The sequence below is a fragment of the Carassius carassius genome, chromosome 33 (genome assembly GCF_963082965.1).
Source record: "Carassius carassius chromosome 33, fCarCar2.1, whole genome shotgun sequence".
NCBI classification, from domain to species: Eukaryota; Metazoa; Chordata; class Actinopteri; order Cypriniformes; family Cyprinidae; genus Carassius; species Carassius carassius.
Genome location: NC_081787.1, coordinates 21,796,148 through 21,823,311, shown reverse-complemented (window position 1 = coordinate 21,823,311; position 27,164 = coordinate 21,796,148). Strand labels below are relative to the sequence as shown.

At 36.0% G+C, this 27,164-nt stretch overlaps 1 protein-coding gene across 2 annotated transcripts in view; it reads left to right on the top strand.

The window, feature by feature from the left end:
- Positions 1 to 26,901, top strand: part of LOC132113971 (testican-1-like) — a 268,424-nt gene extending 241,523 nt beyond the window's left edge. For both annotated transcript variants that reach the window (XM_059522069.1, XM_059522067.1), the window contains 6 exons: positions 2,692 to 2,806; positions 23,518 to 23,634; positions 24,369 to 24,590; positions 24,716 to 24,778; positions 24,888 to 25,025; positions 25,641 to 26,901. In XM_059522069.1, coding sequence (XP_059378052.1) covers positions 2,692 to 2,806; positions 23,518 to 23,634; positions 24,369 to 24,590; positions 24,716 to 24,778; positions 24,888 to 25,025; positions 25,641 to 25,831 — 846 coding nt within the window. In that variant the 3' untranslated portion in view covers positions 25,832 to 26,901. The remainder of the gene's footprint in view (positions 1 to 2,691; positions 2,807 to 23,517; positions 23,635 to 24,368; positions 24,591 to 24,715; positions 24,779 to 24,887; positions 25,026 to 25,640) is intronic.
- The last annotated feature ends 263 nt before the right edge of the window (positions 26,902 to 27,164 follow it).

Genomic DNA, 27,164 nt, shown 5'->3' with positions numbered 1-27,164 from the left:
TTAAAAAGCTATATGAACCAGTAAAATAATAATAATAATAATAATAAAACTGAAATAGAAAACCAAGCAAATCATATAAAATAAAATAAATATTAAAAACAAATAAAAATTATTCTGCACCAGACTTGTATTATGTTGTATTTATTTAGCTATATCTAGATGGATGAATGATACTGTATGTAGAATCAGTGACACTTTACAGTATATAGAAAAAATATTATAAACAAAAATATCTACTGACAGAATACTTAAAAAAAAAAAAACTCACTTTAAGGTTGTAAATGCTGCATCATGTTGTTTACATGTACCTGTATTCAGTGTTGGGAAGGTTACTTTGGAAATGTAATAGGTTACAGATTACAAGTTACCCTGTTTAAAATGTAATAGTAGTGTAACTTTTTCAATTACTTTATTAAAGTAATGTAACTAATTACTTTTGATTACTTTTTGATTACTTTTCTAAATTTGTGAAAATTAAAGAATAATAAATAAAAGTATATACATCAACTTAAATACAGTTATCTAATAAGCATGTGACGTATTCTGTGTACTAAACTCCTGAAACATTGGTGTTTTTTTGAAACTGCTGTCTCTGTATATGATGATAGTTTTCTCAAAATAAGTAAAATGCACATGAAGTGACACAGAGCAGTTCTAGAAATTATGTTTATGTGCTCGTGTACTCCTATATTGAGACGGCAGAGGTTGAAAACACTGCGAGCTTCAGTAGGCCTATGTGTAGTAAATGAAACCATGTCTTTGCCATTAATTTACAGGAGGGGTGGACTGGGAAAAAAATTCAGACTGGGAAATTCAAACTCATACAAACAAATTCATGGACAAAACTATTTTTTGTATGGACCTGACATAAAAAAGGTTTAAATCTTTAATTTGGGGACATGCAAAATAATTATAAGTTCTGTCCTGAACTGCATCTTCACTTCCATTTTTCTCTTCAGTCTCTTTATTTTGCCCTGTTATCCATCTCTCTCGTGACTTTAATACTCAAGATTGAACAAAACTGCACTTTACAATACAATACTCTACAATACTACAATATCTTCATAGAAAAATCCTAATACTGTACACGAGTCATGTTTTTCCCTTACAAAAAATTACCATGCTTTTATTAGCCTATATAAAAGTAAAATAACCTTGTTTTTTTTTTGTTTTTTGCAAATGGATTTGTATTTATTTTTAAATAAATACATTTGTAAAATAATTTTACATTTTTGGTTATCACAGTTTAAACAATAGTAACCATTTTCTTTGGATTTATAGTTAAATATTAAAATGTTAATTTTCGTAAGGGTTGTGTTGTTGTCTGTCGTAGCTCCCCCTAAGCCTATTAAAAAAAATCGGATTTTTTTTTCAGCTAAATTACTACTGTAACATTACAACAGATAATAATGATGTCCTTTATATAGTATTTTGAGTGATGACTGATGAGCAACGTGCTGCTGCTTGACTAAATAAATAAAAAAACAACGACAAAAAAGCATCTTTACAGATGAAACTGACCTGAAACCCTGAACAGTAGTTCTGCTTCTCTGCTCCAGCTGTGCGCTTCCACAGTCCACTCTCTCTCTCGCATTGATTACTCTGAGTCTGATCCAAACCGTTTGGCGGAGGCGCGGAGAGCGCGCGAGTCACGACTAACAATTCATGACTTATTAGAGATTTAATTATCAAATGGCGGATTCGCAAATGATCGCTTTAGTACATTCGACAGGCAATTATACAATAATAATATTAAATAGTGCGGCAAAATCGGCTGCCAGGCCACCGGGAATTGTCCCGGTTCTCCCGGTGTCCAGTCCGCGCCTGATTTCCACAGACACGCAGAATGTGCAAGTCATATATTGCATTTTTGGGGCTTTATATTCACAGACACTAGTCGATGTCATGTTTTGATTCAAGTGTACTGACCTACTTTTGATTTAGTCATCCAAAATGTGGCATATTCCGTCCGCGTTAGGCATTCCGTTTTTATGACTGGATTCTACGAACCAGACTGTATTTCCGCATCCCGGAAATTATTAGGGCGTATGTCTCAGAATAGTCAGTGCAATTTGGGAAAGAAATCAGTTAAATCTGTATGTGGATGTGTGTAAATATTCAAATGTAATCCTCTTTGTAATCGTAAAAAATTTCATAAGTAACTGTAATTTAATTACTCATTTTTTTTTAGTAACTGTAACTAATTACAGTTACAATAATTTTGTAATTAAATTACGTAACGCCGTTACATGTAACTAGTTACTCCCCAACACTGCCTGTATTATATGGAGTTATCAGAAAACATTGGTCTCTAGAGTTTCTTTCAACAAATGCGATTCATTTATTTCCCTGCATCAATTTGTTAATTGATGCTGCTTTGATAAATAATGAAGTATTACACTTGATGAAGCATTATTGTCTGATAGTCTAATCATGACATCATCTTTAATTAAAAGCCAAAGAATGCAGCAGATTTTACACCATTTATGTGTGATCAGAGCTGACAAACACAAATGCCTCACTTCAAAGGAACTCAGATCATGCCATCTTAATTTGATAAATCGTATTTTTCTCCTGGCTGAGGAAACAGACTCATTTCACGAGTGATAAAGCTCAATGCTCGGACTGCGACGGTTAAATGTGATAATGTCTCCAAATGCACTACCCAGAATCCTCTCTGCTCTTCCACAGTGTAAACTTGAGTTCCAGGCCTGCAGCTCGAGTAAGAGCATCTCTGTGAAGTGTGAGGGTCCGTGTCCCTGCCTGCCAGGACAGGAAGTCATCAAACCACACACAGAGAAGAACAGTGAGTCACTTCCTGTTTGTTTGGATGTTGATAGGACTTGAATGCTGTCCGAACGGAGACTGCTGCATTGTCATTTTATATGTGATGAAATCTGATCTGTTTGAGGTCAGTATCAGCTCTGTTTCTGTTTGGTTTCTATATTATACTGTATAACAGGGATTTTCACACCTTTTTTGGCAGCCGAATCCTTTAACCTAAATATTTACTTTTAGTACCCCTGAGTTTTTAAATTATCATTTCTATAATTTAACAAAATATTTGCATGTTCATGTTTTTTTATGTTGATTATTGGTTACCAGACATGCAAGAAAAAAAATATTTCATAAAAATATTCAAAAAGTTTTTTTTATTTTTTTAAATGACTTATTTTATTTTTTATGATTTAATTAAATATACTACATTATTAGTTTTTCCCTCAACTCATGACCCACGTGAATATATTTCAGCACCAAGAAGTAGATATATTTTCCCAGAAAAATAGCTAATTATTCTTAAATCAAAATAGTTGAGTGTTTTTTTTTTGTTACTTTTATGCTTAACAAGAAAAATGTCTGTCAGTAGCATCCATTTGAATTATTGTTTATATTCTGACCTCATTGGGAAATATTTTTCCACATATATTTTCGCTCTCAACTCCAATAAATCAAATTTAAGATATTTGATGATGATTACATATTTGTGCAAAATTGTCTTCTTGTGTCTGTGTATATACACAAATTTATATATATTAAAAAAAACCTGGGGTCAGCAAAATTATAAGAGACTTGCTCTGTTTAATTAAGGGCAGTTGTGTGTTGAATGTGGAAATGCAGTATTTTACCTCTTTTTGTGTCTGACATGTTGGCACAAGACAGAAACTGATTTTTTTCCTCAGTATTTTTGCCGTAGAAAATATATTTGATATTTTTATCTTGATTTAAGAATATATGGATGTTTGTACTGAAAAACAAGAAACAAATATGACGAAAGAACAGCACATTTTGAGAATTTGCAATACTGTATTTTACATATTCATTCGGTGTCTGATATCACTCACTGATTCACTGAACAACAGATGCTTCATAGTTTAATGTGTAGGGAAATAATATATGGACACTTTTCATGAGGTTATATATGGGTCAAGTGATGAGGAAATAACTATTTGATGGGGATGGGGTTTGTGGAAGTTGCATTTGGTGTGTTTTTGCTGTTTAGACCTCAGAAAAATAAACACTTTTGAGTCGGGCATGCCAGAAAACATTTGTGCTGCCTGTCTGAACAAACGGTAAGAGTCAGATAAAAAGCCGATTTGTTCGAAGCAGTTCAAAGGTTCAGTCTCTCTAAACCTCTACTTTCCATGAGCCTACTCTGCTCTGATTGGTCAAATGGCACAGTGTGTTGTGATTGGTCTACCGCGTACAGCGTATGTCAGAAACGATACGCCCATTGCCATAGTTCTGTATTTTGAACGCTCAATACAAAATATAAATCTATTATTAATATTAACATGTAGGTTGTGATTCAGTGGAGCCAGCTGGTCCAAATAAACTGTGTACTGAGCCATCTTTTAAGAGCAAGTGTTGAACTCCCTGAGACCAGAGAAGCAGTCGTCAGTGCTTGGATTTGCATACAGAAGTCTCAGGATGAACTTACATTTCTCATCAAATCTGAGCTGCTCTTTACATTCGTTTTATAACTCTATAGACTTACTGGATTATGACTAGTGACTTTTGGTCTGTTACAGGAGAAACATCTGAGAAAAGTTGTGCATAAGTTCAATGTGCTTAAAAAATAACTCAAAAGAGGAGAATTTTGATTAATATCTGCACTATATTACATATTCATTACATTTTTACTTAATATGTCAGTTAAATGTATATTTAAATTAACGTTTCATGATTCAACAAGAAATTGTAGTAGAAGCATTATTATATGATTAAATACAAAAACTGCTTTATATGCCATTTAAATGTTAAAGATCAGTTTTTAAATGTTAGTTATTATATTTAAACAATTAGAACAATAATTAAAGTAATTTGAAATTAGAAAAAAATAGAATCTAAAGTCTGCTTTAGTTTTTTTCTCTGGACTGTACCTGATAAACATCCAAATGAAGCAATATCAAATCAAATTGAGATTGGAATTAAATCAAGAGCTTGTGAATCAATCAAACTGAATCGTGAAATCTGTGTCAGTACTTTTGATACTTAAAATATAAAATAATATATAACAGAGTTGAAACAGTCATATCATACAAAATCAAAAACCGTTATATCATATAATATAATAACTGCCTTATGCGCAATTTTAAATAGAATTTAACATCAGTTTTTGAGTGTTAATTATCTAAAAAATTGTTTCAGAAAAAGGTTTCAGTTGAGTTTTTCCTTAAGAAAAAACATGTACCTGATATATTTCCAAAATAATTGATATTCAATCGAGATCAGAATCAAATAAAATCAAGAGCTTGTGAATCAGAATCAAATCGAATTGTGAAAGAACTCTTGGCAATTAGCTGTAAAATACCTGAGAGTTGAAACATAAAATCATATATATTTAGATCTCTATTAAAAACACCGCTTGTGAAACTTAAATGTTTGAAAAATACATTTGAAAAAAAATATCTTAATCCTGTTTAGTCGAGAGAGATTTATTTTCCTTAAGAAAAACTGACATGTAACTGATAAATTTGCAAATTAGTTAATATCAAAGATTGTAATCAAACTGAGTGCAGAGCTTGTGAATCAGAATCAAGCTGAATCAAGAATTTGTGAATCGGAATCAAATTTAATCAAGAGCTTGTGAATCAAAATTAAGTTGTGAATATTGTGTCAATATCCAGCCCTTGTTGCCTCACATATCCTGAACGCTGAATAAGCAGTGACGTCTTTCCTCCTGAAGTGTTTTGATGCCAGCACTGTGTTGTTTTAAGGGTTTGTTGTGCTGTAATTCAGATTCATGACCTCTAGCCTGTTTGCACTTATTTCCCAAAGGCTTCGCCACACAGCACAGTCTCTCTCTGCGGGTTCTGCTGCGAGATGTGAGCAGAGATGAAGGTTCGCTCTGATAGCAGCTATATGGTGTCTGTATTTTAATGACTTCAGATCACTGACATGATCTTTAATTGGAAAAGTGCTGCATACATCAGGAAGCAATTACCACCAAAAGAGAGGACGTGTCATTTGAAAGACCATTTTAACTTCATTTCCCCACGTCTTTATTGTCTCATGGCCTCTTCTCTTTCTCTTTATCTGACCTGTTCATCTTGTTTGGTCATTTTATCTCTGACTTTCATCTCAATCTATTTTATGTGTCTCTGTATAAAGATGAAGCGGTTATTCCTCTGTTTGCTTTGAGAAAATCTCTTTCGTCTCAGCGTCTGTCCATTATCTGCTCTTCTGTTTTCTGCCGTCGTAGTTTAGAAGGACGGGAGACACAGGGCAGGACTGGGCCACAAGATTTTTGCAATGAGGAAAACGTGGAGGAAATCGTATAGAATCCTGCTTTTGAAAATGGTTTTTGCTGTATATTGCAGAATTTTGGATGAATAATTCAAAAGTAGGGCTGTACACCTAAACTGGGATTTGGACTAGTGTCTGTGAATAATAAACTCCAAAAAGACTTCTATTGAAATTAACTTGAAATTAGGACAGAAATATATTAGAATACTGTAGAGTAAAATGTGTTTTTCAAAGTAATAATAATAATAATAGTGACTAAAAAAAACAATATATAATATATATTAAATGTTATTTAAATTACATTTAAAGATTAATTTAATTGTTTTATGCCTCCTTTTGAACACCACCATATCTGATAATAAATTTTTGTTCAGACCTAAATTTTAGAAAGAAAAAAAGAAAAGAAGAAAACAACAAAGAACTTCTGATTAAATAAAACATTTTTTTTTTTAGAAATTATTACATTGTAAAAGTTTCACGAATTCAATTAATTAGATGTGCTTTTCGATTAAAAATAAATAAATAAACAATTAAAGCGGAATCGAGAAAAAATCAAATGGAAAGTGCCGAATTTTGGGGAAAAAAATATATATATTTCATAGACCCAAAAATTTATTTTTGTTAAACCTTTAATTAATTATTGTTAAATAGTTTAGTTTTCATGATTTTAATTCATTACTGTCAATGAACAGTTGTTAAATTGTTTAAGTTTTATGATTTATTTAATTAGACATGCCTTTAGATTATTCAAATTTAATTAATCCATAAAAATCGAACGGAAAATATGAATATAAAATTTAGGAAAAAATCAAACTGATTTCGTTGTGTAATTTTCATGAATTAATTGGACATGCTTTCATTAAAGCAAAAAAAAAAAATTTACTTCAATCAAATCCATGATGTCGACCAGCCGAACTGCAGAACCTCTGGAGATGCTGAGAGATAAAGAGGTGGAGATGATTACAGATGGAGCCTGAGGGGGTGGAGATGGGCGATGAGTTTGTTAGGAAGAAAGGATGGCTGGAGAGAAAGAGAGAGATATGATCTGAAGGGAAACACCAGAGACATTTTTCACTCACAGCAGGAGAGAAAAGAGAAAATACTGTGGAGAGATGTGCAGAGTGTGTGTACGGTGAACAACACTCGCTCATTATGTTTTGAAGAATCGTTTTTCACGCTTTACACCGCAATATAATACAACACACACACATACGTTCATCTTTCTTCATTGGGCCATAGAGGAAAAACAGCAATATGAGGCTTTCAGTGGAAAATTACATCCACACAAATCTATGTCAGTGTGTGCGCATGTGTGTATATGTGTGTGTGTGATTTTTCTGGGTCATTCCATTATGTAGAATATCTTCGTCTCAGCATGTGTCTTCATATGCTGGATAAAATAGATGTAAAACATGTCACTTTGTTTCCAGGTGATGCATCCCTGAAATGAAAAATTGCCAATAATCGGTTTCCTGTCCTGTTGTTTGTCTTTTAAAATATTATTGATATTGGATGTTATGGGATTTTGAGCTTCAAGCCTTATATAAACTAATATTTACTAGTTTGTGTTTGATAAACAATGCATTAAATCAGCAATATTGTGAAATTTTAATACAATTTAAAATACGTTTTTTTTTTTCTTTTTTTTAATGTGAATTTATTTTTAAATGTAATTTATTTCTGTGATGTAAAGCTGAATGAATGCATCATTACTCCAGTCTTCAGAGTCAAATGATCCTTCAGAAATCATTCTAATACTGATTTGCCGCTCAAGAAACATTTCTTATTATCAAAGTTGAGAACAGTTGGGCTGCTTCATATTTTTGTTGAAACAGTTCAAAAGAACAACAATTGTTTGAAATAGGAATCTTTTGTGACATAATAAATGTCTTTACTTTCACTTTTGATCAATTTAATGCATCCATACTGAATAAAGGAATAATACTCTTACCAACTGCAACCGTTTAGATGGTATATGAATATTTATTTCTAATGTTCATCTTTTTTGGTGTGCCGATTCCATTTATTCCATTAAGTTGTATCTATAATAAGCAATCATTCATGAACTTAAACATGAAAATGAAGAGCTTCAGAAGCTCATCAAACAGGATGTGAGTGTATTTTGGGCTCAGCACAGCCCTGCAGAACATTTAGGAAATCCTGTAATTCCTCCTGAATCTCATGTAGGTGCACCTGTCGAGCATTAATATGATGGTTTAATACATCAGAATAAATATCACTGGAGTGTTCGTCTCATACTCATAAACACTTCATTTTAAAGGTCAGACATTTCAATAACACTCTCAGGCAGATTTATGTGATCCAAACATTTTTCTTGTCTTTACGTCACATTAGGAGACGATAAATATGCTATTCAGTGCTGTTTGCAGGTTTTCATTAGACGGTGTCTGTATTCATTTATTAATGCCAGCGTGTTGTTGTTGTTGTTGTTGTTTTTTTTTTTGCACCAAAATCTGTAATTTTCCATCTTCTCTCTGACTCTTGCTACTGTAGCTTTAAGACTTATTTGTTGTCATTTGAGTAACAGTAGTGTTAAGCTTTGTGCTGTAAATGTGGGCGGTCATATGTTAATGAGCTCATGGTTGTGACACCAATCATAGTTATTTTTAGATAACACTTTACAATTAGTTCCCTTTTGTTAAAATTAATAAAATAATCTAACAACAAACAATGCATATATTGCTTTATTATTATATTTTTTCAATAATGCATGTATTATTACTTTTAGTTGGTAAAAAAAGTGTTAATGTTAGTACATTGAATTAATGTTAGCATACAACTTTTGATTTTAAAAGTGTATTAATAAATGCTAATGGGTCCTTTTAATTTTACTAGCGTAGTTAACTAAGGTTAACAGATTAAGTTTTAATGTTTTCCTCTTTATTCTGTGTTCCAAAACTACACTGAAAACAACAATAATAATAATGTAGGATTTACAAAAAATAAAATAAAAAAATTCTCGCAGAAATTGCTAGTACATTTCACAATAGTTGCAAAGAAATGACAAGTACCATTGAATTCAAAATGAGATTTAGAAGTAGAAAAATGTAAATAATATTTCTTGTAAAATGCACTGCAATAACCATTGTTTATAACTTTGAAAAATCTACTTTTGCAGTATTGTTATCCTTTAAGAACATTTGAGATCAAAATGGTATGTCTGTATGGTACAGCATGGTTCTGTTTTCCAGCAAGACTACACTGAAATGATGATGATGATGATGATGATGACAATAATAATAATAATAATAATAACTGTAAGATTTACTTATAAATGATTTTCACTCAGAAATTGCAAATACATTACATACAAAATAATGGCAAAGTAAAATGGAATTCAATTTAAGATTTCTGCACACTTCCATTGATTGTTTGCATTTGTGCATTGAAGGTGACTCAGAAGTGTTCTGCCTTCATACGTCCTACTTTATACTCTGATTACCCATAATTCAGTGTGACCAACACACACACACTTGCACAATTCCTGGTGGGAAGCTGTGTGTGTGTGTGTAGATGTAAAAACCTGAATTTGCATTGTTGCCAGGCTTTATGAATCATCGGAAAACCACAGCGTTCTTCTGTTCCTCATGAAATCTCTCTCACACACACAAACACACACACACACACACACACACACTGTTAGCGGCGGCCCAGAGGAATACCGTTGACTTTGATTAAAAGAAGTAAAAGAGGCTCAAAGTTCAACACAGAGAAACTGAAAAGGAACAAAAGGAAAGCGCAACTAATTAATGAATGATCTTCGTTATCAGTGTTTCCCTCTGTTAGGCCGGCTTGTAACGATAGAGGACAGATGATAAGTGAAGTAGGAGCTGGTGTTTTATTCTCTCTTTGACTGCAAGCCAATTAATTAATCAGACTTTTTTTAGATTAAACCTCGAATCATACATGTGGCCTGCGGAGGCTTCCTCAAAGTGGCAAGTCAGTTTATTTGTATAGCGCTTTTTACATTACACACAGCTTTATAGAAAATCATGGTGGTATTGTCTATTATATATTAATATTTTCATGTCTTATAGACGCATGTAACAGATTTACTGGACAGTAATATAATTACATTTTGCTATGATACAAGCAATCAAGCAGTTGAGGTTTGATATATATTATATAGCGCTGTACTTGAGTATACTGTATATATGCGATTAAGATTACTATACTTAAATATCTGACTTTATATACAAAGCTGTGCAATAATAACACTTTTTTACTGTAGGGGTCAAAGACGAAAAAGGGTTTTTAAGCATTAAAACAAAACTTTAATACAGCTTTCTGAGGGAGAAAAATAATGACTTTCATACTTTTTAACATGATTTACAGAAGCCATCGAATAAAATGTCATTCAGTGTAACAAAAGTTAATATAACACAAAATCCCGTCAGGATTATTTAGACCAAGAATCTTTAGATGACATTAAAAGGTGTTAAGGATCACAGTACAGCCTCCAAAAACTAATTAATTGTCATTTGAAATCTTTACCAAACTTTGCCACTGTGCGTCAAACCATTTGTCAGCTAGAAGTTTTTAACCATTTAAAATGTGATTTTTACAAGGATTTAATATGCTTTCTGTGTATATAAAATCTCATTTCTGATCAATGTATGCAGGTAAAGTAGGAAGTATTGTATATCAGACAAATAATCAAATAATCAGGAACAAATAATATTTGTCTTGCAAACATAAGACTGAACTAATTGCACATAACGTATTGGAAGGAGAGCTTGGGACCTTTTGGAGACTGCTTGGACTTTTCAGCTCGTTAAAATCGAATTGTTTTCTGAAGTGCAGAAATTACATTCTGGAGCGGTTTTACCTCAGGAGTAGTCTGAGTTGGTTTGCTGTCTTTTCAGTTTCAATTTGAGCTTCTCAGTCTTCTCCAACCTGCTGATCGTGAAATACCCATAATCCTTCACTCTGGCAGGAGATGAATCACTGAAGATCTGAGTTTTTCTCGAGTTCATCACTCTCTGAACACTGGCCACCCACCAGCCGTGAGTAGCACGAGCGCTTCATCCTCTACATGGATGACATAGATAAAATCATGAGCATTCAGGAACACCAGAAAGAGAAAAAGAAAGGTTTTCTGAATCATCGACTACACCCACTCAACATATGCTCCTACCTAGGACACATACGAACACACTCACACGCTTGACTTGCATTCACCGAAACTGCTCGGGTAAAGAGATTAATTCTTTTAACCAGATTCCCAGTTTCATTTTCACTAAGCAGAGCTCCAGGCACATAAAGGCAAACATGCTAGAATGACGGACCTGCATCAGGAATTAAATCTCTGCAGCTGTATGTCAAGAGCAAATAATCTCTGCCATCTGTCTGTAAGAGAAGCTTGCTGAATGTTTGGGACTGAAGGCCAAGATGAGAGCCCTACTTTAAAATGTATTGTAAAACTCTCATTAGTAATCCGTATGAAAGTAATGTTATCTGATTGCCAAAATGCACACAAGAGAAAAATGAACAGTCTGACCACTATAACAAAAAATAAATGTACAAGTGCTAGCGCCCTTTGAAACCCCCAACCATTTTTTTCTGGATTCCAAAAAACCATTTATAATTAATTTCAATCAACCAAGATTAGTTTAACAATAATTTATTATATAAGAAATTTAGTAAAGTAAAAAAATTTGTAGGAAAATAAAGTGCTGCACAACAGTGGTCTACTGAAGAAAAAGAAGAAGAAAAACATTGAAAAAATGAGATGATGTGAGATTAAAATTAGATTAAACCTGTATTATTATTAATAATAATAATTAGAAAATTATTATTTTCAAAAATCCTCTTAATAAACCTCAAAACTATAAAATTAAAGGTACAATTTGTAACATATTTGCTGTAAAATATCCAAAAACCACTAGGCTAGTGTTATATATTTTGTCCAGCTGATTACTAACAATGTCTCTTATGTTTTCAACTACTTGTAAATTGAGAAAAATTGAGAAAATTCCCATTTTAAACAGTGACACGGGGCAGTGCAGTCCCCTGTCAATGACGTTAGTTACCCTTTGTTTACTGAGGTAGAAACCACATGACAACAGTGTCGTGGACAAATGCGGAAGTAGGTTCGCGACAAACTTCAACTAGAAAGAGATGCCGATCTCGCTCGTGTTTTACTCGACAGGTGAGTTGTTTTGATTCGTATCTTTACAGAAAACGTATGCTATCATAACGATCAACAAGATTAGTATTATGGGGCATACACGCCAAACGTGGGCCATTGCGTCTCTAGACCCGCGTGAGGACGCGTCTGATCCATAGTCTGATCGCGTCTTCGCATTGACTTTGTATGTCATCTACTCGCACAAATCGTTGAACTCGCTTTAAATCCATGAATTATCTTTCCGTCTGATTGATGGCCGTCAGTGGTTGGGTAGAAGACAAAAAATTTCATCATTACACGCTCCTTCTTAGCGTCATCAAACCATGCGATTGTTATTGTTTTGATAGTGCGCCCTCTAGTGGCAGGTCCAACAACCCCTACCTTTAAGTTACACTCTAAATTTGTATGTTCATGCATAAAACATGGCCCCCTTTGGAAGTGAGTAAGAAAGAAAGACCTTGACTGTAATTACAGTAGGATATGCAGGTCCCCAGAGAAAATACCCAAATTATCTAGCCAATGAACAAAGTCTATCAATGACTCTTAATTTGTGTGTGTGTGTTCATATTCATAACACCATAAGGGTCATTATTGAATTCAAATGCATAGCAGCAGGACTTTAACTTTAGATGCCCTTTGACCTTTAAGATCACCTATGCTATGCTGCCACACCTGTGTTTTGCACCTGTTACCCTGACAACAGTTCAGTCACAAAAGATGTGACCATGGAAATTGTAGGTTCTGCTGTCTGGCAGATTTATTTTAGCAATTTGACCATCAGCCAACAAGAGCCCAGAGACCCACTTATTGTGTTCTTCCAGTGAAAGTGAACAGTGACCAGAGACGGTCAAAAAGGACAAAAACAACATAAAAGAATCATAAAAATAGTCCATGTGACTCATGCACAGTATTCCAAGTCTTCTGAAGCCATATGATGAGACAAATTTAAGTTGTTATCATAACTAAAAATAAAACAATTAAAATACCATTACTTAGTAATTCATTCATTCAACCTTCAGGTAGTTGCCAACGTACAATTTCTAATTTTTTTTTTTTCTCTTAGATCTCAGTTTTTAATTCATACCATACAAAATTGGTCATGGTCAAATTAATGTCAATTTATGCCACTGACATCAAACATATTAACTGAAAACGGACATATGCAGATCAGAAGCACATCAGTCATATGCAGAACAGTGTGAACATGGTGTGAAACATCTAATTTGGTGTTGCATAAAGATACTCAAGCAGGTTTGAGTAAATGCCTTTTTTAGTTTTGATAAAAAAAAAATTTTTGATTGCTTTATTTCCATTTTGTATTGATTTTCTGTGACGGTGGGGTGAAGGAAAGGCCGCAAACAAACGCGAGTTAACAGTTTTAATGAAAATGAATAAACAAATAAACACAAGGGAACAATGAGGCTGAGAAGACGGCACTCCGAGTTGGTAGTAAGGAGGTGAGGAATCCGGATGATGACGGTGAGAAGGCAGCAGGAGAGGATGGCACAGGAACTGCGGGGAATAGAGCCGAAGGTAAGTGTTTGTAGCTGAGTGGAAGTGTGTAGAGTGGATGAGGTTCTTGGAAAACACAGACATCCAAACGCAGACAACACTGAAGCCGACAAACAGGGTACACGACATTAAACAACGATCTCACAAACACAAGACGTGAGACAAGCCAATATATAGGAGATGAGTAATGAGTGACAGCTGTTGCTGATGACAATTAACGGAGACGCCCACAAACTAATCAGTGCAGACGCGAAACACACAGACTTCACCACAAAGTGCAAACACCCAGAGATCATGGTTTACCAACCGTGACAGTACCCCCCCCCCCCCCCTCTAAGAACTCCTCTTGGAGTTCTCAGAAGGGCTTACCTGTTGATTGTAGTCATCAATAAGGGAGTGATCCAATATGTCCCTAGCAGGTACCCAACTCCTCTCCTCCGGACCGTAACCTTCCCAGTCCACCAGGTACTGGAATCCTCGTCCCCTCCGCCTTGAGTCCAGAATACGATTAACCGATAAGTCGGTTCCCCATCTACGAAGCGCGGTGGCGGGGGAACCGGAGTAGGCGGATTAATACGTGCATAAAACACGGGTTTAATTTTGGACACATGAAAGGCGGGGTGTATCCTCTTGTACGCAGGAGGTAGTTTGAGGCGGACTGTCAGCGGACTAATGATCTTGGTGATAGTAAACGGGCCGATAAATTTGGGAGCTAATTTATTAGAAACGGAACACAGAGGAATGTTACTAGTAGAAATCCACACCTTTTGACCCACGACGTAAATGGGAGGCTTTGACCGGTGGCAATCGGCCTTGGCCTTAGTGCGCTCCCTCACCCGGAGCAGAGTCTCGCGGGCTCTGGTCCAGGTGCGGTGGCACCTCTGGACAAACGCGTGAGCGGAGGGGACCGCGACTTCAGATTCCAGACTGGGAAAGACTGGTGGCTGGTACCCTACACTACACTGAAATGGAGAAAGGCCCGTAGCTGACACTGGCAACGAATTGTGGGCGTACTCCACCATAGAGAGTTGTTGACTCCAGGAAGAAGGATTCTTGGAGACCAGACATCGCAACGTCCTCTCTAAATCTTGGTTGGCTCGCTCAGATTGTCCGTTACTTTGGGGATGATAACCCGAAGACAAGCTAACTGACGCTCCTAACAATTTGCAAAACTCTTTCCAAAATTTGGATATGAACTGAGATCCCCTGTCAGAAACCACGTCTAACGGGAGGCCATAAAGCCGAAAGACGTGATCTAGGACAGTGACCGCTGTCTCCTTGGATGTAGGTAATTTGGGCAAGGGAATGAAATGTGCCGCCTTCGAGAACCGGTCCACTATGGTCAAAACGACCGTCATGCCATTAGAGGGCGGGAGGGCGGTAACAAAATCTAGAGCGATGTGGGACCAGGGTCTCGAAGGGACAGACAGTGGTTGAAGAAGCCCATCAGGAGGTCGGTTAGATGACTTACCAATGGCGCAAACTGAGCAAGCCAAAACGTGGCCACCAGAATGACATTCATGAGATTGATTCCTCCACCGCAGTTTCACCGGAAGGAGGGTCGATGATGTAGTTGAGGACTTCCCAGCGGAGATCCCACCCGATAGTAGCCTCAAGTTTACTACCGGGCTGGCTCTTTTAACCGGGCATGAGTCGATGTTATGAGCTGAGCCTCCACAGTATGAGCACAGTCCTTGAGACCTCCGCCGTTCCCTCTCCCTCCGGGACAACCGAGCTCTACCCACCTGCATGGGCTCGTGGTCGTCGACGGGACCGACCGCGTTCTCTCGACTCGAGCGCCCCTTGGCAGGAGAGGTGGTATGGCGTGTGGGACTAGGCTGGCGACCCAGGCGGTAAATCTGTGCATCCACTCGTAAAACCAAGTCTATAAGTCCGTTAAGTGTGGGGGACAACTCAAGGAGGTAGACTTCCCTCTGAACACGGTCGGATAACCCATGCAGGAATCGATCCCACTGCGCGGCTTCGTTCCACTGGCACGTGGCCGCCAGGGTGCGGAACTCGATGGAATAGTCAGTAACTGACGATGAGCCTTGACGGAGTTCAGAGAGTTGATAAGCGGCTTCCCTGCCGGCCGCGGCACGGTCGAATACCCTTCTCAATTCCTCTGAGAGGGTGAGGAACGAGGCACAACACGGATCTTGATTCTCCCACACCGCCGTCCCCCACTTTCCTGGAACATGAAAGACAGAAATGATGTTGAATGAACATGAACTCTTCAGTGTTGAGTGGCAGAGATCGCTGATTATAAGTTTTAAAGTGTCTCCTCCTGACTTTGTCTCTGGGTTTAGTCTGTGTTTAGTCTGTGAACTGTTGGCCTGTTTTTCCTAATTAAACAAAACTAAATCATGCGCATTTAACCTCTTTAGAGAGCAGAAGTCTCTGCGTGCATTTAAAACTCTTTTAATACTGCAGAATGTAATACTGAACTTTATCACACACCTCCACATTTATCATTTGAAAGCTGTTATTAAACGTGATTCACAGCCACAGTCGAGCAAACTCTGTTCAGCTGCTGGGATCGCATTTAAGTAAATAATGATATTAAATGATCAAATTCGATTACAGTGAGTGTGTGGATTAAAATAATTATGTTTTAAAAACAACTGAGCAAGATTTGTTCAGAAAAACATAATCATGTTGTTCCAAAACCGTATGACTTCTCTTTCATTTTTAAACATATAATTAAATAAATAGAGAGGGATGCTGTTGAGCTCCAAAAACAACAAATTGCTCCACAGAAGTATCATGTGCTGAAAATAAAAAAGTAGGAACAGCATTTATCAGAAATTAATACATTTTGCAGAGAATTACAATGAAATTAAAATGAAACACAATTGAATTAAATATGAAATTTTAAAGCAGAAAAACTTACATTTATTTTCTTGGAAAATTTACATGTATTCACTTAGCTGACGCTTTTATTCAAAGCGACTTACAATAGCCACATATGTCAGAGGTCGCACACCTCTGGAACAACTAGGGGTTAAGTGCTTTGCTCAGGGACACATTGGTGTCTCACAGTGGATTTGAACCTGGGTCTCTCACACCAAAGACATGTGTCTTATCCACTGCGCTAGCACCACCCCTACAATGAAAATGCAGGTTAATTTTAGTATTGATAATTTTTAAATATAGATATTAGATATTTATAAATATTTTGAATATATATATATATATATATATTATTATTATTATTATTATATATTATTATTATTATGTTTTAGTTAGCTGTAATAATGTACTCCAATAATCCTTTTGTTTTATTTACAACTTCAAACTATTATTTTTACCATGTGTAACTGTCATAAAAGTATGTGTTATATTTTGTGTGAGAGACAGATGTGAATATGTAAAAATATTTTTTAAATTGCGAATAAAAATATTGGAGTACATTTTACAAGAAAATACTCTATCGGTCTTTCTATTTCAAAATTTCATGTTGAATTCAATGTTGCTTGACATTTCATTGTAATTATATATTACATTTACAAGCAAAAAAGAAACAAAAAGTAAGTGAATCCTACTGTTTTTTATTTCTCGTTGTAGTTCTTATAATTTGGATCTGTTCCTCACATAAAGTCTTATGAACTGTTGTTATCATACTGCTGTGATGCTTTTTGGCCTTAACAGACTTGGTTACCATCCACTTTCATTGGAGCAATGCATAAGGGTGAGTGAACGGTGATCTATTCCTTTAATTAAATGTTATCATCTATCTCTCACGCTCTATATGAGGCATCAAACAGTCGATCTGATATCATTACCGCTGAAAAGCGTTTCTGTGTGTAATATCACCCGTCCTGCTGTTAATGGCTCTGAGAGATGGTTTTCTGTGAGGAATTACTAATATCTATGTATCTGAATTAAATGCGTTCATCATGTCGTCCGGAGCGGAGCGAGTGAATGCTGACTGCTGCTGTTAGCGTTTATCTTTAAAGACAAGGACGATTGTCCTGTGTGAGAGTCAGCAGTTATCCTTCACACCACACGGGAACAGTCAGAGGTTAACTACGGTGGCCTTTAATTACTGCGTCCAAAACTCACCTGTCGATCAAACACAGAGGACTAGAAACATCTCCAGGTTTTCAATTTAACCCTGTGAAGACTGACAAATGAAATATGAATATGAATGTAAACATGGTTGGATTTCTCCAACAGTAGTCTCTGGTAAATTAACCGTTTGATTTATGGAGTTCTTTGAAATATGTTGTGGAACTAAATTGGACAACAAGTTAATGCAGTGATTTAATTAGACTCTCCGCTGTAGTTTCTGTTATCTCGAGCGAAACCCAGTGTTACAGTCTAGAGAACATGCTGTTTAACAGCAGTAGCTTAAAGAGAACCTCACTGCGTTAATATTCATGAGCTTAGCTTCAAATATTAATATCATCTTAACCAGCACGTGTGAATCAAATTCACTTTTGTCTAGATCCCAGAGACGGGTAGGTTTAAGGGTGGGGTTAGGTAATTTGTACAAATTGATACAAATCATAGGGCTGAAATGATTCCTCGAGTAACTCGATTACAAAAAATGATCGAGGCAGAGGAATTTGAAAGCCTCTTTTAATTTATTTTAAATCTCACGTCAGGTTCTTTCGCAATGATTTTTTTAATGTGACAACGCGTTAACGTCACTCACAAAGCAGAAGGAGACACAAGCACTGCGTCCGAAGTCGCATACTGCAAGGAGTCAGCAGTGTTTTGATTTGAGAGAGCAGGAAAACGTCAAGAGAACGTTGTGGCGTGTGTCGATTGCAAGATAGAGCTGGCATACCACAACTAAGGGCCCTGTGATTTCCGCGATGCAGAAAACGCGGACGGAATCGCGGAATCCAGTCATAAAAACGGAATTTACAGTTTAACGCGGAATGGCACGGAATTTGCCAAATTTTGAATGAATTAATCAAAAATAGGTCATTGCACTTACATCAAATCACTATATGGACTAATATCTGTAAATATTAAGCTGGAACAATCTGTTTAAATATGAATCCTGCATGTTCTGTGTGTCCGTGTTAATGAATGGAGCAGAAGCGCAAGTTCCTTTATCACACACACTGAAGCGCGCGTGACGCTCCGGTGATTTCAGCGTCTGCTGTCTCACTAAATAAGGACGTGAACACATGAACAACATCTCCAGAACTGCTCTGACACTCATTTCATGAGCATTTGACTGTTTGATTTGAGTAAAACTAGCGTCACATCACATACACAGAACTGTAAAGGTACGTCAACCCATCAAAATAAAAGTCCGGTTAAAGACTATTGTTCAGCAGAATGTACATAGCCTACCACTAAAAAAAGGTTTAATGCTTAATCACACAACAATTCTTCAAATTTTTATTTTTAATAGTAAATCCCCTTTGTTTACCAAAAAGTTGTTCATTTTCAATAATTAAAAGAGAAAATTAAATTAATGTTTTATGTGTTTAATGTTTAATGTGCATCTCAGAAAATGCTTTATTTAAAACCCCAACTGAATGGCACTTAAATGCACTTAATTCATCTGTCAACTTTCTTGTCATTGTTCACAGTACAAGTACAGACAGAGAAACAATGGGTAATAATTAAATGTTTATTTTTGATGTATGCATAGCATTTTATGCATTTAAAAAATAAAAAATAAAAAAAATTCTAAAAAAGGAAACTTAGTTGTTCATTTTAAGAGACCAAGGAGTCTTATTTTCTCTTGCATAATTAATTTTGCACTTGAATTACGCAAAAACACATTTTATCCGATTACTCAATTAATCTATGGGATTTTTGGTAGAATACTCGATTACTAAAATATTCGATAGCTACAGCCCTAATAGAAAATTTACCCATTTAAACAATTCAGTTTTGGGTAAAAAAAAAAAACAGCATGTTATTAAAGTATGACTGAAACTACATGATCTGAGCTGTTTCATGGTTGTGTTTGCTGTTTACCACTTACATGCGAATCCCCATGTTAATACATTTTCAAGACTTTAAAACTTTCTTAAAATAAATTTATTGTTGTCTTTGTAAAGGAATATGTAGCTTTGGAGCCGCTGCTGTGACGCCGCACAAACGCTTCCACTGTGAATAATCTGCAGCTGCAGTGACGCCAGGCTAAAGCTTGCGGTGTGATGTTAATGTTTTACTCCTGAGCTCCTTATTTGTAAACTCAGCAGAAAGACAGCGAACCAGGCCAGAAACATGATTTACACAAGTACAAAGACGTGAATGCTTGGCCAATATATTACAAGTATGTGTAAACCTGCATTGAGGTAGACAGACTTCAGAGTCAGAGTCAGATATCTGATATTAAACTAGATGTTATTGTGTTGTTAACTCACTTTAATTTTAAATGTAGTTTACTTAAACCATTGTTTCGTCATGATAGTATTTAATCAGAAAGACCACAGAAAAAGAAGGAATGCATGTTCGCATAAATGTGTAGAGTATGTTTCTAACCACACAGACACAGCACATTTCTATTTCTAGGTTTGTCTTTTTTTCTTCTCTGCTCTCAGATCTGCATGTTTATCTGAGGAACAAGGACAGCGATGAACATGTATGTGTGTGTCATCCGTTTCTATCAGTCTAGGTGGCTTATTTCCCTCCTGACACTCACCAATTTCCAGTTTGCAGCTTTGCGCTGATGTTGGTAGAAATGGAAATGACATGTTTCCGTCACAAAATTATAACACCACAATTCAGCTGAATTACTGCACTTTAAACACTTCAGTTAGACTCCTGCAGACTTCCAATTTTGTATTAAAGTTAAACATGTGCTTGTTCTGTTTAAGTATAATAATATTTGAAGGTGCTTTCACTGAGGTCCTCTCTCCGTAACCGCAGCAGTGTGATTGCTGGTCTGTTTTTTGTGGCTTTGTTTTAGGGCATTAATAGGAGAAAAGTTGGATCTGCAGAGCTGTGTGTTTGTCATGGTGCCTCTCTCTGGTTAAGCTGCAGCGTGTGTCGTTTCATTTGGGTTTAACTCAGTGTAGGTTAATTAAATTACAGGCTCGTAAGAGTGTGTACATAACACACATCAGTCGCCCCGGTAACAAGACTGGTTTTACAACACTTCATGGTGCTTTACTGCACCATCAAAACCTTTACTGCACTTCCTCCTCCTTCATGAAAGTCTTTGTCACATGAATGCAGTCAAACACACTCGTCTGTGTTGCAGAGGTGAAGTGTGTTGTCTGCACAGCTGCCACAACTAGACGGAACAGTAAAAATAAAGACAAATCAGTGTCACACACCTCAGGAACCTGATTTATTGTCTTCTTTTTGGTGGGCTGCGGGATTTTCACATTTGGGAGCTCTTGTTTTACCTTACCAGCTAACACTTATTCTGTGGTTTTGGTTACTTATTTTGGTTATTAACTCTACTGAAAAACGTAGTTTTATTTTATTTTATTTTATTTTATTTTATTTTATTTTATTTTATTTTATTTTATTTTATTTTATTTTATTTTACATGCTATGTGGGGAAGCAGGAGCCTATTTTTATTTTATTTTTGTTTTATCCATTTTCCAAACCACTTATTGTGGTACATAGGGATGTTGGTGCTTTTATTTATTTATTTATTTAAATTTTTGTGTGACCTTTTTATTTTAAACATACATACAAAGTTTAGCAAATGCACTTAATATACTTTGTTTGAAGATCATTGGAAAAGTGGTAAAATATCAGATTATTTGAGGATAATTTAAAGATTATCCAACTAGTTAGTAGTGGCTTACATTTACAGTACATCACGCTCTTCTCAGCCAATTCTTAGAATTACTGCAGTCACAGTTTTGAATAGTCTCAGTCAGCTGGTAAGTCTTCAGCTATTTCTGAAAATAAAATCAACACTTTATTAATGTTTTTCCAGTCAAGCGTATTTACTGGCCACACAAACAGAGACACATACAAGGTAATCTCCATAATCCTCCCCACTGGCACTGTGTTTCTACTGCTTCATGAATAGTGTGACCAGAGTTATGATTGCAATACAGACACACACACACACACAGATATGATGCGATGCGATGTATCATAGCACAGATATATCAGTAGAATAGAGGAATTACACTTTGTTATCTGGTTCCTGCTCAGAGGTGTGATTCACACAACTACCAAAATAATCCAACACTTTCAAATATAGAGACTCACAGGATTATATAAAGGAAAATATAAGTGTGTGTGTGTGTGTCTGTGTCTGTGTGTGTGTGTGTGTCTGTGTCTGTGTATGTGTGTGTGTGTGTGTGTGTGTGTGTGTGTGTGTGTGTGTGTGTGTGTGTGTGTGTGTGTGTGTGTGTTACAGTGCTGTAATATACCAGCAAAACAAGACTTTGCATTCAAAATTAAATAGCTTTCTTTGCTCAGTAGAGCTGTTCCTTCAGCTTCAGGTTCAGCTGAGAGAAGCTTTGTTTTACATCATTTAAATGCTATTTTAGTGAATATTTTGTAAGTAGCAAGATTTATTTTATAATATAACTTAATTGTGTGTGTGTGTGTGTGTGTGTGTGTGTGTGTGTGTGTGTGTGTGTGTGTGTGTGTGTGTGTGTGTGTGTGTGTGTGTGTGTGTGTGTGAAAGTGTGAAAATGAAAGAAGTCGTCTAGTATCTCCCAGCTGATTTGTCTGTGAGGTACTTCCTGTGTAGACAGGATGTTAGTGTTATTCTTCCAGTTTCTCTTTAGTTCAGTTCTGAACTGTTCTTTTCATTGTGAAACATTTAAATGTCAATTAATTCACAGGGAGTCACATGACCTTATTCCAGCGTGGCAAATCACATTGAGAAAACAACATCATTTTATTCATGTAGTTCATTAGGAGCGAATCTCTGAGACAAACTCCCATTACTGCAAAAACTCATATTCTCATTACAGTGAAAGTGTCAAACAGCAGCCCTGCGGCACTCTTCAGTTTCTCCTTGTGAATTCACACATGTCGATTCAGATGAGAATTAATTTAACACACAACCTCAGTGTTTGTCAGAAACACTAGCTTCTTATTTGGTCTGGAATATTCTCCTGGGCTTTCGGGAGAAAATCATTTCCGATTCAGAAGGCTATAAAATCACAGACTAGCAGCTGTAAGTGCTGAAATTACCTTAAGCCCTCCCAAAAAAAACAAAAAACAATCACAATCTGAATAAAAATGAGGTTTTATTTTACTGAGGTTTTTCTGCTATTTCAGTCACTTGCACACTTCATAATAACAGAAGAATCACAAATTAGATATCTCAAGTATTACTTCTGGATATCAATATGATCTCAATATGAACTCTTCTTATTAAATGATTTCATCTGCTCTACATTGAATTCATATCTCTAAACTCTAATTAGATGACAGCTATAGTAGATACTCTTTTAGGTCTGGACATTTAGGTGAAGCTTTTCTGTTTTCTTGACTATATTGACATTACATTTCCATGAGCTGAGAAAGAGAAACATTTGAGCAATAAAACGCTTTTCCGATCTCTGATCTGTGTCTGAGCTGAATGTAATGAGAGTTCCTCAATGTGTGTGTCTGTGTTCTGCACAACAACTGTGACGTCAGACAGAAAATATATCATCAGCACACAGGCGTGCTCATTTCAGTGTGTGTTTGTGTGTTTCTGTAGGCTGCAGCGATGCTGATTTGAGAAGTTTAGCATCTAGACTCAAAGACTGGTTTGGGGTTTTGCACACGGATGCAAACAGAGACCTGAAGAGCACCTCGAGTGACTCTGCACAGGGACGTAAGTGTGCTTACATATTTAAAAAAATGTGTTCAGTTCAAGCTCTGAGCCAATTTACTAATGCTTTTCTGTCTATATGTATTATTTATTGTAATGTTGCTCATTTTAGTTGTTAGAACCAATAAACCACTTACTGCACTACTAGTGTCTGTGGAGATATGAGATTTATATGTATTGGAAAAGTATTGTATTGTATTATATTTAGTGTTTTATTTATTGGTTTTAAGGGGTAAAATAAATAAGTAAAGAAAATTTGAAATGTTGCCAACTAACTGAAGTGTTTAAGTTGAAGAACTAAACTTACTAAAGTAAAGCTGAAATAACAAACTGTATAGAAATATAAATAAGTAATAAAATGGCAAAAGAGCATAATATTACTGTAATGAATGAATTAATCATATTATTATATTTCTATATTTATATTTATTGTGTTATATTTATTGGTTTTAACTGGTAAAATAAATAGCCTAAGTAAAATAATAAAAATGTCCAATATCCTGTGCCAAATACTTAAGTAGATTTTAGAGCACACGTTGAAAACATTATATAGGATTCTCATTACAGTAATTTTATGTTCTTTTTCCACTCTTATTTTACTTTATTTTTTATTTAGATTTTAAACCATAAACCATCTTAACACGAAAAAGGTTGAATTAAAAGATGATTGATCATTATTATTATTTATTTGGTTTGACTAATTTGTTTGTCCACCTGTCTCTTTCTCTGTCCTGTAGGTTTTGACACCAGTATTTTGCCCATCTGTAAAGATTCTCTCGGGTGGATGTTCAACAAGCTGGACATGAACTATGACCTTCTGCTCGACCAGTCAGAGCTCAGCGCCATTTACCTCGACAAATACGAGCTGTGTATGCGGCCGCTGTTCAACTCCTGTGACTCCTTCAAAGATGGAAAGCTGTCTAACAACGAGTGGTGCTACTGTTTCCAGAAACCTGGCGGTGAGTTTGCAAAAATGATGTAATACACATTATATTGGGGAGCAGTTCACAATGGGGAGCTATTATTTGAATTAGTAGGTCCTACTAGTCTGGTACTAGAAACTGTTTTAAATGTGTCTCTTCAGGCATGCCATGTCAGAACGAGCTCAACAGGATTCATTCTCAGAGCCGAATTAAGACTTTGATAGGTGGGTGGATTTGATGAACAGCTGTTAGCTCCTCCCCCTGAATCCCTTTGGACCAATCAGCATCAGTAATCCTGCATAACATGACTTGTCATTCTGTGTGTGTCTGTAGGGGCGTACGTGCCGCGCTGTACTGAGGACGGGTATTTTAAGAGCACTCAGTGTCATGGCAGCAGCGGTCAGTGCTGGTGTGTGGACAAATATGGCAATGAGATCGCAGGGTCGCGCAGACAGGGAAACCCTAACTGTGGTACAGGCACTAAAACACACATCTCAGTCTGTGCTTCACACACCAATCTTGTTTAAGTATTATTTATGTACTATTATAGTATTTATTCATATTTAAAATGAGCTTTTTTGTCATCAATATATAAATATCTATTTTAATTAATTTGAATAATTTTGTTATGTGATTTTGTCGTTTTTATTATTATTTTTTTTATCTGTATAGCTTTTTTATTTTTATTTCAGTCTTAGTTATTATAGTACTTCAATTTATACTTCAGTCAGCAACATTTTATGTTTGTTTTGTATTTGTATTTAATTTCATTTTAGTTTCATTTTACTATACATTTTTTATCTAATATTTGTTTCTAAAAAATTTAATGGTTTAAGAGATTTAGTCATTTTATGTGATTTTGTCATTTTTATTAGTTTTCGTTTGTGCTATTTCTACATAGCTTTCAATTATTTTGAATTGAGTTTTTTTTATCAAATGTTTATAGATAGTTTATACAGTCTCTGTCAAAATGTATATATTTTATATATAATAAATGAAATTCCTCAGAACACAAATGCACACCCCACTATCTGTCTGCCTGACACCTTCTCTTTCATCTGCCTGTGTGTGTGTGTGTGTGTATAGAGGAGGATCGGGAGACGTCTGGAGATTTCAGCAGTGGCGGCGGTGCCGTGATTCTATTGGACGATCAAGAGGAGGAGTCTCCACAGCGTGGGCGGGGCCGACAGAAAGAGAGGCGGGCTCGACTCCACCCCCACAGGGCGATTGATGACGACGAAGACGCTGAGGACGACGAGATGGGCTACGTCTGGTAGCTCCGCCCACCCATCTTACGCTAATTAACCAGGGACCCATGTTAAAATGCACAGTTCTGATGCCATTCCAGCTCCGCCCCCTCAGACACGCCCCCTTCTTCTCATTCTGGATCTAAACTTGTCCTCCTCTTTCTGTCTTTCTGTCTTTCTCTCTTTCTCCAGCCGCCTCATGTTCGGCCTCTGTTTTCCCTCGTTTAAACACTCCTGGATCATTCCTGCATATTCTAGACCGGCTCTAGACAGTAGACGTGCATGACGAAATTTGTTCAGCATTTCGGGGGCTTCTTACCAGTTCTACATCTTTTAAAAGGGTTCGTTCTCAGTGGTGATATGCATGACCGCCACTGCTGAATACAGGAGACGATGTCTTGAGACCTTCGAGGGCGAGGATCAGGTGGGCTTAAGCCAAACACGCACTATACAAGACCGAAGCTCATCGCGCTTTCATGATTTATATCTGCCACAAGAAGCTGCGGATCGTGGCGAATTCGCACAATTGATGTTTACTCTGTGTGAGAAATGTCACAACTAGTCACAGATGCTATAGTAATAGTTAAGATCTAAAATCTGTGCAGAGAGCAACAGCGACGAGGTAATGAAATTGCAAGAGAGCGCAAAAGATAATGGTGAATTTCTCCCAAAGCACAGGCTAATTCATATTTTCTTTTTCTTTTTCATGCATGCAAAATCCATGCAAAAATGATCTGAAGCCCTCCCTTTAGTGTGAGAACGAGAGAGGTTGTGCAGGATGATCTTGTAATTGATGCATGTAGACTGTGATTAGTTGAATATAATGTGCAGAAAAACAACGCAACACAAGAAAAGATGTAAATGTGCACAGAGCGATGAGCTTTAGTCAGGTTATGTTGGCTTGACTTCATACTGCTTTCACGTCAGTTCACAATTACTGTAATTATAAGTGGCAAAACACATCCATGTGATTGTGAACTTGTAGTTGAACTTCACTGCAAAAAAATGCTGTTCTTCCTCTGTGTTTTTCTCTTGTTTTATAGTACAAACTTTATTTCAGTTAGTTGCCAAGACAATTGAGTGTTTATATTTTAATTTATTTTAGCCAAGTTTTATGTCATATGTGACCCTGGACCACAAAACCAGTCTTAAGTGTCAATTTTTCGAAATTGAGATGTTTAGTATGAATAAACAAGCTTTCCATTGATGTATGGTTATTAGGATATGACAATATTTGGCCGTGATACAACTATTTGAAAAGCTGAGGGTGCAGAAAGATCTAAATACTGAGAAAATCACCTTTAAAGTTGTCCAAATGAATTCTTAGCAATGCATATTAATAATCAAAAATTAAGTTTTGATA